General features: G+C 43.9%; 1 protein-coding gene across 1 annotated transcript in view; it reads right to left on the minus strand.

Annotated features, from left to right (window-relative positions):
• Positions 1 to 7,898, minus strand: part of LOC147459342 (uncharacterized) — a 214,509-nt gene extending 206,611 nt beyond the window's left edge. Inside the window, exon 1 of the mRNA XM_086510636.1 lies at positions 7,391 to 7,898. Coding sequence (XP_086366762.1) covers positions 7,391 to 7,708 — 318 coding nt within the window. The 5' untranslated portion in view covers positions 7,709 to 7,898. The remainder of the gene's footprint in view (positions 1 to 7,390) is intronic.
• Positions 7,899 to 13,353: the final 5,455 nt, after the last annotated feature.

Below are 13,353 nucleotides of genomic sequence, written 5' to 3' on the forward strand. Positions count from 1 at the left end.
TGGATGGAAGTTTCTTGCTGAAAAAACGCCGGGACAGCAGTGACCTTCTTGCTGAAAATGACTGTTTTTGCAAGTGTTAATTAACCCTTACCGGCTGCGGATAGTCTGCTGCAACTGATGATGGAAACGCTGATTCTACTGAGGGTTTCCTTGCGTTTGTAAAGGCTGAAATCGCTGCAGATCTGCACTGGATGCTAACGTTAGTGAAATCCTACTGCTGCTGCCAATGGGTAATGAAAACGCCAGGCATGAGGAACATAGGATGGCGATGGAAAGTTGTGGACAACGCCAGGAAGGGAGAGGTAGTCTGTGAAGAAAACGCTGGCTTGGTGGGAGTGGCCTCGCCAAGGGAATGGAGAGGGTTCTGCTGAGAGAGGGTGGGACACCTGTTGCTTGGGGAAGCCTGCTGTGTCATTGCTCATCTGCCAATTTGTGCTAACTTGGGTTTGCTTATATATTAACTTACCCAATTTGCCCTACTCAGTACCCAACAAAAGTCACTTAATAAATAAGTGAAAAATGTCAAAAATAGGGAAAAATGGGATAAAGTCATCTGAAAAATCCCCAAACTGACTATGATGGAATCTGATGGAAATGCTTATGCTTATGCTTATGCAGTGTGCAACCAGAGGATATGCATCTATACTGAGTGACTGGGCATGCACGGTCTACGAATAGACTCACAAAAGTGCCAGATCACTTCTAATCTAACTTGACTGGACTTGACGGAAACCCTGCTATGGTGTAGCTTGTCCACGGACACATAGGGTTGGGATGTATCACGTGACATTTTAGGAGGGGTTTCTCCACACTGGATCATGTCTTTACACTCAGAGCTATCATTGAGGAGGGTCGAGCACATGGTAGATGGATATATTGCAGCTTTGTGGACTTCCGCAAAGCTTTTGACACAGTATCGAGGGCCAGATTGATGCGCCGACTTACGGAATTGGGGGTACCCACAGAACTGATATGGGAAATTATGGCATTGTACAGTTCAGTGATGGGTCATGTACGCACACCAGAGGGGATATTTGACATAGTTCACTCCACTATCGGAGTGAAATAGGATGCCCATTGTCCTCTACTTTATTTGGTATGTATGTTGATGAGGTCTCTGATTATATTGACAGAGGAGGAGATAGAGGTGCTCAGCTTGCAGGGACATGGATCCCTCTTTTATTGTATGCTGACGATATCGTGTTGATATCAGACTCATCAGAGGGTATGCAGAGACATTTGGACGCATTGCATAGTTTTGCAGGGGATAGTGGATTATCTGTCAACCTTGGTAAAACCAAGGTCATGGTATTTAATACCATGCCACAGTGGGTCAAGAGATCAGCACCTACATTCACATATGGTCAGGATAGTATGGAGTACACTGATGCATACACATATATTGGGGTGGTCTTTAGTGGACCGAGGTTCCCACTGAAAGTGACAGCAGACACTATATTGACTCGTGCCTATGCAGCCCTAGGCGGTTTAGAGAGGATTTGTTCGCAGGTTCAGTTCCAGCAACCTCGAACAAAGCTCTGGCTCTTCGACACTTTGGTCGCTTCAGTTATGCACTACGGGGTTCAGATTTGGGGACCATCTGTTGACAGTGCTAGATGGAGTAATATAGAGAGACCCTTGGTATCTATGATTTCTAGGCTGATTAGAGCCAAGACCTCAGTTCCACATGACATCATACGAGCAGAGTTGGCTGCGCCACCTATGGAGATTGAGGCACTTACCAGATCAGTATCATTTGTACACAGCTTATGGGACACCACTAGGGACAGATATGCTAGGCTTGCTCTTGAGTCATCCAGACAGCTGGCATTACAGGGAGATACATCATGTTGGTATGCACAAATGAGCTCATGGTTTCGGAGGCATGGTTTCAGCATGGACAGGTTGCCCCCTTTCCAGTATTCTCTTGATGCACCATCTTTGGCTCTTACACGGATGGAGATTACTAGACTCATTTGGTAGGATCTTATCCAGCTTGATAACAGGAGGACATGGGTAGAACCATCACGGGAGTTGGGTACGAAGAGGGCTTTCTATAGAGAGCATCTTCTCAAACTCATGACAGACGGATTTGTCACACGGCCCAGCTACATGGACACACATCTATCTCATGGGTTACGATGTGCCATAGGCCAGATACTCACATCTTCACACCAGCTTGGGATTGAGACAGGTAGATTCAGAGGCATACCAGCAGACAAGAGGATATGTCAGTTATGCCATGCAGAGCCGGAGACAGAGTTTCACTTTATATGTCACTGCACAGTCTACTATGAGATTCGGGGATGCTTTCACTGTTTATTCAAAGATGGTTTTGACTCGTTAGATAGAGTCATGAGATATCAGGATCAGAGATGTCTCGGATGATTCCTACTTGAGATACAGAGACATAGAGACTCTATATTGAGAGTACATAGACAGAGAGTCCCAGAGACGCATCTCAGATTTCTTCAGTTCGAGTACCACAGAGGCAAAGGGGCCACCACCACCACATAGCTCGGTTCCCACCCATACACACACCAGTGGTACTCTCATTGACCGAGCTATAGAGTTAGGGAGATCGAGACCACCACGACTAAGGAGGGGAGCCACGCAACACCGACGAAGATTGCGGCAGAGGATCCACAGGATTCTAACACGACACCCAAAGTGTCGATCAGGATAGGCTTCATGCTACTGCTATATTGTATCATGGTGACACTTATCCCCACTTTATACCTTTGTGGCATTATACCATTGCTCAGCTTACCAACCACCCATAGGAGTCGGTAGCACTCCTATCTCAGTTTCTAGTTTTGCAGTTCTCTTTGTTTGTACCCAGTTCTCTTTGTTTGTACCCAGACTTGGTACTAGACTCACCATTGTAATCAGTTTGGTCTCATAGGTCATTTTGGCCTTTTGTAGACGTTAATATATCATTTCATTTCATCTCTCTCAGATTTCTTCAGTTTGAGTACCACAGAAGCAGAGGGGACACCACCATCACAGAGCTCGGTTCCCACCCATACACACACCAGCGGTACTCTCATTGATCGAGCTATAGAGTTGGGGAGATCGAGACGACCGCGACTGAGGAGGGGAGCCACGCAGCACCGGCGGAGATTGCGGCAGAGGATCCACAGAATTCTAGCACGACACCTTAAGTGTCGACCAGGATAGGCTCCATGCCATTGCTTTATTATATCATGGTGACACTTATCCCCACTTTGTACCTTTGTGGCATGATACCATTGCTCAGCCTACCAGCCACCCATAGGAGTCGGTAGCACTCCTATCTCAGTTCTTTGTTTGTACCCAGACTTGGTACTAGACTCATCATTGTAATCAGTTGGTCTCATAGGTCATTTTGGCCTTTTGTAGACGTTAATATATCATTTCATTTCATTATCTCTCTCTCTCTCTCTCTCTCTCTCTCTCTCTCTCTCTCTCTCTCTCTCTCTCTCTCTCTCTCTCTCCCAACCCCGCGCGCCCCCACCCCCTCGCGCTTCCCCTACCCCCCCCCCCCCCCCCCCCCCCCCCCCCCCCCCCCCCCCCCCCCCTCTCGACACTCTGCAGCAAACAGTTCGCATGTACAGCAGCACACAATCCGCAAGGAAATTGCAGGTTTTTTCAAGAAATTACAAAATTTTCAGGAAATTGCAGAATTCAGAAATTACACAATTGGTAGAAAATTGCAGAAATTGCATAAAGCGGGTTTTTGTCGTATTTGTAGAAATGGCAGGAAATGCATTCCATGTATGCTTAGTGTGGGAGAACATGTATGCATAATGTGGAAGCACTTGTGTGTGGTCGTCAATTTTTTCTCGTTTTTGACGACGACCAAACATGAGGAAGCATAATGATAAGGCCAACCCCTTAGAAGATGCAGTTCAAAAGTGCAAAGAAGAAATGGCCGAAACCATCAACAAGATCAACCGCCACCTATTAGGGACAATAAAAATGCTCGAAGATCGCGTTTTGGCCCAAGAAAGTAAGATCACGGCAATGGGAGATCGGGTGACGGCCCAAGATGAAGAGATGGCGTCACTCAAGAAGGAGCTCGCTGAGGCACAATCACGAAACACGCTTGAAGAGGGAATATTGCAACACTCTGTAATAGAAGAACTCAACACAATCAAAGAGCAAGTGCAAGCCATCAAAAAGGGGGAAGAGCGGCATAAAGAAATGACGACTTCTTGGGTGGACGTTATTACAAAGACTCAACAGAAAGCAGATGAGGCTAAGAAATAGATTGAGGTTGCCAAGAATGGGAAAAGCAAGGAAACAACATCCACACCCACCTTTATCAACCTGACACTAAAAGAGGAGCAAAGAAGACGTGTACGCTCTCTACATGTGAGAATTTGCGGCCTTAAAGACAAAGATAATGTAGACGAAGAGGTTAAAGAACTCATGGCTTTGATGGGGGTTCATGAGCCGATGCACTCAAGAGCTTGGAGAGTAGGCAACAAGAAAAATGGCAGCAAGGGGGAAACCTCGAAAGAAAGGGCATTCAACCTTCGTTTTCTCTCCATGGAAGCGAAGGACTTTTGAAGAAGAGACAAACTCTTAAGAAGACAGGCATCTTTCTCGTGGATGACCTTACCCTCTCGCAGGTTGCCCATAGGAGGTAATGCGAGAGATTAGAGCGGCAAGGGAAAAAGGTAAGATTGCTTTTTACAGAGATGGAAGAGTAGTGATATTGGAGCCACGCTCCACATGCCGGTGTGAGGCCTATGGGACCACACTCAAAGTTGCTACCTGGAATTGTAATGGATCTATGCGTCTTGATGTGGGTGTTAAGGAGATTTATTTTACAGGGAGAGACATCATCTTCTACTTTGAGACATATCAAGCCCTTGAGCAGTCTATGCCTCACATTAGTGGATACAGATGGAAGACAGCCTGTAACAGGAGACACGATCAGAGCACAGAGGGCGGGGCTCAGGAGGAGTGGCAGTGTTATTCAGGGAGGATTTGAAGCCATTGATACCTATAGCTCGTAGGGATGAGCAGCTAGGTACATGTGGGTGAGATTGAGAGCAGAGACTGGCAGATATCTTTACATTGCTATTTGCTACTTTCCCCCGAGTACGTCAGTATATACACCACCCAGAGGACAGCCCCCCTTCTCTATTTTGGATGATGACATATGGGAATTCTCTAGAGGTGGAGACATTATCATTCTAGGGGACTTCAATGCTAGGACTGCCCATCATCAGCAGACGGTGTTTTATGATACTTTAGAGGAGATGTTGAGAGAGCTGGATGTTGCGGAGACTGGCCTATCCAGAATATCACCAGATGGGGAACATTCTGAGTATGGACGGCACTTGATAGACATGGGGATGCACATGGATTGGCCATCTTGAATGGCCTACAGAGATTCCCGGAGTGAAACTCCGCCACTCCGTGTCTAGGCTCCTACAATTGATCTTATGGCTCCACTTCCGGAGGCACTCTTCAGGTGATGTAGTGGCGACAGAAGCGACGACACCCTCTCTAGTTTGACACGATCAGGAGAGCGTAGCTCAGTATCATTGTGTGTAGATATGTAGTTCCTTTTAACTTACTTAGTACATGCAATTTCCTTTCACGATTTCAATGTTTTCTCTCACCGAGAGAGTGAGTGATCATGTGGCGAGCAACCTATAGCAGGGCTACAGTGTCACCTGCACAAGACAGGCAGTTACAGTTACAGTTGGTCATGGGTTCACACTAAATGGACTCTTGCACAAGACAGGCAGTTACAGTTACAGTTGGTCATGGGTTCACACTAAATGGACTCTCGCCTGGGCAGTGACACGTGGCAGAGACGGGTGGTAGTCTAGTGGACACCGTGGCCAGTTCACCACCACCACAGTTCGGAGCTACGTCGTTCACCACCACCACAGTTCGGAGATAGACATAGCTGGACTGTCAGGGATATTTTGCTAGCCGTTGGTGGCTCTTTATGGTTGTATATATGCTCAATTGGTTCTAGTCGTCGTATTCTATGGTCTAGCCTCTTGAGTCTCATGTCTTATGTCCAGCACCCCACATCTGCACTCTCCCTGCACATTGGACCCTCACCACCCCCATTGTACCTTTGAGTCATGGGCTTGGAGCTAAGTGTGCTGTTCCATTGAAATCTGAGTCTGTTGTTGTGTCTTTGAGTCGCTTGTTCCATTGCTCTGTTGTGTTTCCTTTCTGTTGGAGTGAGGTTTCAAGCATATTGCGTACCCACAACAAAGAGCACGTCACACTTTTCCTGCTACAAATTCAACACCAGTGAAGCTTTGTTATCACTTCATCCCGGTGCCAAGATTCATCATCTTAGGGCTTTTCATGTGCCCATCTACCCTCCATTGAGTATACCCCAACGTTTCCTAGGTTTTGCACGTGCCATTTCAAGTTTCCATTGGCAAGCCACCATTTCTTGTTTGGAAATGTTTCGTGCAGCACAGATCAACAACACGCCCCTTCATGCACAACCAATCACCAGCTTGATGCATGAAAACTAACGCTCGAAACTTGTCAGTGTGTTTAAAGAGCTCTACTACCTGTGATCATATTGTTAGCATGTCTTCATGTGTGTATTTTCCCTTTCTTTTATTTCTCTTTGTTATTTTTCTAATACTTGGGATTGTAGACGATTGCTTAAATTTCAGAGGGAAGTAAGTGGACTTTAAGATTGGGTGTAGAGATGAAAATTGCTTTGATTACAAAGCGAGGTATATTTCGGTTTTAGCGTTAGGATAATCGTGTCCAAATCAAAGGTGCAGCTAAACAATAACCTGCCCTTCTTGAATACAAGAATCAAGACATGCTTAGAGAGATCAAGTAATGTTAAACACGGTGAAAAAATAAGGTTCTACTTGCTTATGAGAAACGCATCATGGCTCTTCTGAGTGCGACGAAACAAAGCCTTTCTATTTGTGAATATATACAGAGGTCCAGAAAACTAGAAAATATTTTTTCAAGTAGAAGACATACCAATTTAACTTTACAGCCCATGTAATTTTCTTGAAGTCAACCCATGCTTTTATCATTCTAACAGCACCTTTGAGAATGGGATTAACCCATTCCTCTATCTTCATTAACTTGTCTATATCCATTTGAGTTGCATTATCAAAAATAATATGGCCAAGAAAGCCTATTTCTTGCAGAAAAATACTATTTTGTTTACCAGTCATGAAAAGCTTGGCTGAACTGCCTCAATCTTCCGCTCTTCAAGAGAACTAAAGATTAAGAAAACAATATTTTCAACGGAACTGATTTTATAGCTCTGTGCTTATATTATAAGTAAGGTGTGCTCAATCAACTTTGTGAAGGGTCTCTCCAAGAGCTTCATTCTGTGAGGTAGCACGCTAAATTAGCCCCAAAACATTGAGATAGCTCTGAAATGCACCTTTACATAAGGGGCATACGGTGCAGCACGTGTGCTCGTCCGTCGTATAAAGTCAGCAACAAAAACTAGGCAGCTCTCCCTCCCTTTCTGAATGCTTCTGTTGCGGTTAGGCAGCAACTTCTCCACCACATCAAAGATCCCCGTGGCAGGATCAAAGACGGCTGCTAATGCAAAAGAGATTTCTTCATCTGTGAGCAAGTCCTCACAAAGCCGAGAGATGTCACTTAGAACTTCGGTTATATCAGCTGCCGCCCCTCTCTGTGCAGCTTCTGTTTCGTCTCTAAGAGCAGCAAAGTACCGTAAAAGTTTTTGATCCATGGCAGCTGTAGGAAAAATGATATGATTCCTTCGTAGCTATGACGAAGACTCCCTTTGTGGAAGGACGGTAAGAAAAGAGATGGCCATTAGTTTGTCAGAAGAGAGCAATCCAGGCATGCAGAGGTCTTCTAATCTGCAACGCTCACAAACATGGCTCAGAAAAGCAGTCAAGGCGAGTATAGAAGCCGCCCGACGCGTTACAACTTACAATTGCCCGCTAAAACTTGGAATGGCTTACATAGAAATTTTAATTTAGAAACAAAAAAATACCAGGGCGAGAAAAATACATTTTTCCAAACAAATCAAAATAAGGGGATCCCGGTTTTCAGGGCAAAATTTGAAGCTTTTGCCAATAATTACACTAAAACTTGCGTGAATTTGTCGGTTTTCTTTAGGGCAAGCTCAAAATATAATCGGAATATAATAATTTCAGTCGATTAAAATACACTAGACCCCGGTTTTTTTCTTAACACTGGAAAATACTGAATTAAGGGAATCTAGGGAACATACGATCAAAAGCGCTCTCTCTCTATCTCTTTCCTGTGTGCCCACACATCTCTCTCCCTCTAGCTCTCGTGAGCCACACGCTTGCAGACACATGGACTCCTGCATGGACACACATGTAAGGGTAGTAGGTGTCGAACCATATATATATATATATATATATATGTGGCGAGGGAGGTCGATGGGTCTCCACAGGGCAGCCAAGGGGGTTGTGCGCTCTCTCTCTCTCTCTCTCTCTCTCTCTCTCTCTCTCTCTCTCTCTCTCTCTCAAAAGGCATCGAACTGCATCCAATGACAATGAGCTATGGTGTAGTCGGTACGGTCTATGTGTGTGGGCAGAGGCAGAGAGGAGTGAAGACAGATGACAGCATTCTTTTTTTTTTTGGGGGGGGGGGGGGGGGGGGGGTGGAATAATATCCACCGAGAATCTCTTGATCAATGGGTTTTTTAATTAAAAGATCCAGTATGTAAACGAACTGCATATGATGACGATGAGCTATGGTGTAGTCGGTCTGTGTGTGTGGGCAAAGGCAAAGAGGAGTGAAGACAGGTGACAACATTCTTTTTGGGGGGGGGTGGGACGGTAGGAAAAGAATATCTGTCGAGAATCTCTTGATAAATGGGTTTTTTTATTAGAAGAGCTAGGAATGTAAAGTAATTAAGTCCCCACAATCTCAAGAAGAAGAAAACCCTTTCAAAACGTCTAAAATGTAAAAGTTAAGGGTAAGAATAAGAAATGAAAAGCCTTAGGTCAATGGAAAGTCAAAAGACTTTTTGCTAGTCATGCTCTTGTTCCCTTCAATGCTAGATGCTAAATGTCAATTTGCATGTCCTGTTATATTCTATAGTGTGTTGCAGTTCGAAGGGTTTGTTTACACCAAATTCAACAATATCTTTGTGGACTTGATACGATTGCAACAGTCCATGGTTGTTTTCTACAATTTGAGTGATGCAGGTTAGTTTAGGGTTGCCTACATGCTCTATGATGTGTCATAACATGCATTCTGAGGCTTTATATTGGTTAGACGCGTCGCCATCACCCCGTACGTGCTGAGCGACGAAGGAAAGTATATGTTTCTTTCTTCACCTTCACTATAGCGTTTCTTTTGAGAGTTAGACCCAAATATGTGCTAACGATTTCATAAAATAGCGAATAGGCAGAATCTTGTGAAGATGCTTTGTTAGATCAAATAGCAAAGGCAAAGGAGAACGAAGCGAGGAGCAGAGAAAGCAAAGGACGAAGCCAATCTCCTTTGGGTCTGCATCGCGAGGGTTGGGAGCACCAATATACACGTCTCTGGTATCGCGACATGGACGCAAGCCAGGTGACAGAGCAAGTCAAGAAGGGTTTTTTTTGTAATGATTGCTCGTGGTGAAGGATGCATAAGCGCCTGACGGCAGGTCGGCTTAGTTCAGAGAGTTTTTCTTGAACTTGCACATAACGAGCTCAATCTCGCTAGGTGTTGTAGTTTTGGAGAGGTGCCAGTTGTGCATCGTACATAGGGAATAATAGGAGATTACAACCAATACAATTAGGTCTCCCCAATCTTGCAAAAATAAAAAGTCTTTCAAAAACATATTAAGTGCGTAAGTGAAGGGTGAGTTTAGAAAATGAAAAAGAAAATGAAGGTGGAAAATCAAAAGACATATGAAGGTGGAAAGTCAAAAGACCTTTTGTGTCCATATAAAGAGGTAGTCAGCTTCACATTGTATATTTGTGTTTTTCTTCTCCTTTATTTTCTCTTTAGCATTTTCTTCTCTTTAAACACTCTCTCTCTCTCTCTCTCTCTCTCTCTCTCTCTCTCTCTGTGTGTGTGTGTGTGTGTGTGTGTGTGTGTGTGTGTGTGTTGTATCTGTCCTTCTCATATCCAGTTGATATTGTTACAAATCTATGTGCTTCGTCATTGCCCATAGTTGTGTGCTATAGACTAACGCATCATTTTTATTGTTATTGGGGAATCTTTGAATTAGGAATACCTTTTAATTTTTAGAAATAAGTAAAGAAATGACAAAAGAAAACTAAAACTTGGGTGTCCCAGCACAATGTCAGTCCTCAATGGATTCCACCACGTGGAAGTCCTGAGGAGATGTTACCTAGATAGCGCACCAATTGAATCCTATAAATTGTATGACATAGGTCAAGAGGCAAAGTTCACTAGGAAAAATTACAGTCAAGGGGAACTAGGTACTAGGAAAGCTAAATTGGACAGATGTTACATATCCTTGTCCCTGGCTGTAGACTTAAATCAGCTTAAAGGTAGACATGAGAACACCAACCACTGATCACTATCCCCTTTATATTACCATGGATGACAAGGCATCTAAAATTAGAAACCCTTGGTTCCACACGAACCCTTCTCTCTTTGACCTTCTCGAAGTTCATCACCAGATCTCCCACATTTGGACTAACCAATTTGATATCCACAAGAGCCCTTCCAAATCTTGGGCACAGACAGTAAGGGATACTCTGTGTTACTCGGGTTTAGAAAGGAGACACTGACATTCACAAGAGAACAAGTGAAATGCTCTATGATGAGCTAGCTCGTCTAGAGACAACTCTACCTAGCCCTTCAACACAAGCCCACATCACCAAAACGTGCTCTAGGCTCAAAGTTCAGGAGGAGCTTGATCTCAAACACACAACTCTTTTTTAAGGAGTGGTAGGTAGGTGTGGCTGATAAACCCTCCAAAGAAATTTTCAAATCGCTAAGGAGGAAGAACGCAAAGGAGGTCTATTCCCTAGTCATGCTCTCCAACCCTAACATCTTTGATGAATCAAAGAATGGCATATTGAGCATTAACCGCTTTCAAAACCTGTTTAGCACTAGTGAAGTTTCAATTGAGGCATCTAGGTCCAATAGAGATACACTTTGGGCTTCTCGTACGGCATCATCCCCACAAACATTGCTCATCAACTTGATCTCCCACTTTCAGAGACTAAGACAGTAGTGGTCATTGAATCCCTGAAACTTAAGAAAACCCCTGGACTTGATGACCTTTCACCAAATTCTTTCAAACTTTCAAGGCTAGCCTAGCCCCCTTCCTCTTACGACTTTGGGAAGAATTAGTTGAGCACAAAGCCCTCCCTCTCTCCATTAATAATGGGGTCCTTAAATTTCTTCACAATATGTTGGCATTATGTCCTCTGGCCTAGACCTCTCCAAACCTCTATAGGTACCACCTTGTACAATTAGCAGTCTAGTCATCTTGTGAGCATGTGAGGGCACATAGCCTAGCACACATGGCATGGTGAGAAGCACAAGAGTCCAAGGATCTTTACAATCACTCCCCACTTACAGAAGTTGACCTATGATCTGTGGAGCCACTCTTCGACTTTGGGAGATACTATGTGCCCCTTGGAAAATGATACTAGTGACCCTTGAGAAGTACACCTAGCCATATGCTGCTACTACTTAAGTGGCCACACATTGTACACAATTCCTATGTTGTTGAACACTTCATTATCAAGTAATGTTATTAGTTTTCTACTTTGTGCATTGTCCAATTGCTCTCTCTAATTACTCAGTATGAATGCTACACTAATCATGACACCCTAACCCTAACCTTTCAATTGGTATCGAAGCCACATAGTGCTTGGTATTAAAACCTAGATGCATTAGTTTAATCATTCTCTAATCAACATCCTTATCATCTATGTGTGGGCATGTTCTCGGTGAAGTCCAATGAGCCACTTCCTTCCTGAGCTTGATTAGAGTTGATTAAGGAGATTGTAGGTGTCATTAGCATTTAGTGTTTGCATTAAGCATTTTTCTCAAGCTAGATTGATTGGATGTCTCCTCCTCGTTCATCTCCAATCAATTGAATCAAATTCCCCCTTATTTAGAGTGCATTTTGTGCCAATTTTGCATGATTTTTCTCCTTTAAGTACTCCATCCCCTTGCTCATTATCAAAAGCTTTCCTTTGTGTGAAGAAAACCCCCTACATAAGCTTCTCATAGAGTCTTCAAGCTCTACATTCCGATGTTTGGAACCCCTTCACAAACATTGCCCATTTTCTTGCTAAATTAGGGTGCATGCATGATTTTGGTGTGTGTGAGCCTCTACCATATCAAACATAAATTCATTTCTTGTGGCTCCCCCATCACTTGGAGACCCCTTGGGCACTTGTTTAGCACACCCAGAAAAGGGTGTTGACCCTTGTGGGGGGTGGCGGATTCAAGGCCGATTTAAGTATGTACATCATGGATGGATCTAAAATTTCCATTCAAATGTGCCTTGTATGTTCGCAGATCCATAGGTATAAGTACACGCACCAAACACCTTTTTCCCTTGCTAGTCAGACCGGACCTAAGTCCACTTTGAAATTTGTTTTAAACCATTTTTGGCTCCACAGAAGGCCAAACTTGCGTGATTGCTCCCACACTCCAAGGACATACCCCTCTTTAGGGACGCTCTCCCACAAACCCAGCAACAACCGAGTATCCACAATGGTTTCAATGCAAAGTTCCCATAGCATCCTAACATCCACAACAGCTTCAAGGCAAAGGACTTTAGGTATTTTCCTTTCAAGCTTCAAGGAAGGGATTTTTTTTGCCACTTACACAAGGATTTCCTCTCACTTAGAGGAGCCTTACATCAAGAAGGTCCCCAACATACAAAGGCTTCAAGCAATCAAGATTAAAGGCTTCTTCAAACACACTAAGCAACGAGGAACTCTCTCTCTCTCTCTCTCTCTCTCTCTCTCTCTCTCTCTCTCTCTCTCTCTGTCTTTTCACTCGCCCAAGGAGATTTGATTTTGACAAAATTCTTACATCCAGAGCGCAATGATTTTGTAATGTACGTAATTATTCCTATATATGGAGATATTATCATTCAAGTGCACTTGTGAAGAGGATAGACATTGGCATTAGCACATTGTTAATAGCTAAGACCCCTCTACTTGCACTATGGGGTATAAGGGAATCAAGAAATTCAATGGACAAGGTTTTGACACCTGAAAGCAAAGTTACGAGGTTACCTTATGCACAAACAATTGTGGTTTGTTGTTAAAGCACACGCAGCTGATCCATCCACAGTTGAAGGAACGCTTACTAGAGCCCAAGTAGCCCAAGTTCAAGCCAAGGATGAGCAGGCTCTTGGCATAATTATCACTTCAATTCACAATAGCTATGTACAGTTCA

This window comes from Adiantum capillus-veneris, chromosome 4 (assembly GCF_014529385.1).
Source record: "Adiantum capillus-veneris isolate H3 chromosome 4, ASM1452938v2, whole genome shotgun sequence".
Taxonomy (NCBI): domain Eukaryota; kingdom Viridiplantae; phylum Streptophyta; class Polypodiopsida; order Polypodiales; family Pteridaceae; genus Adiantum; species Adiantum capillus-veneris.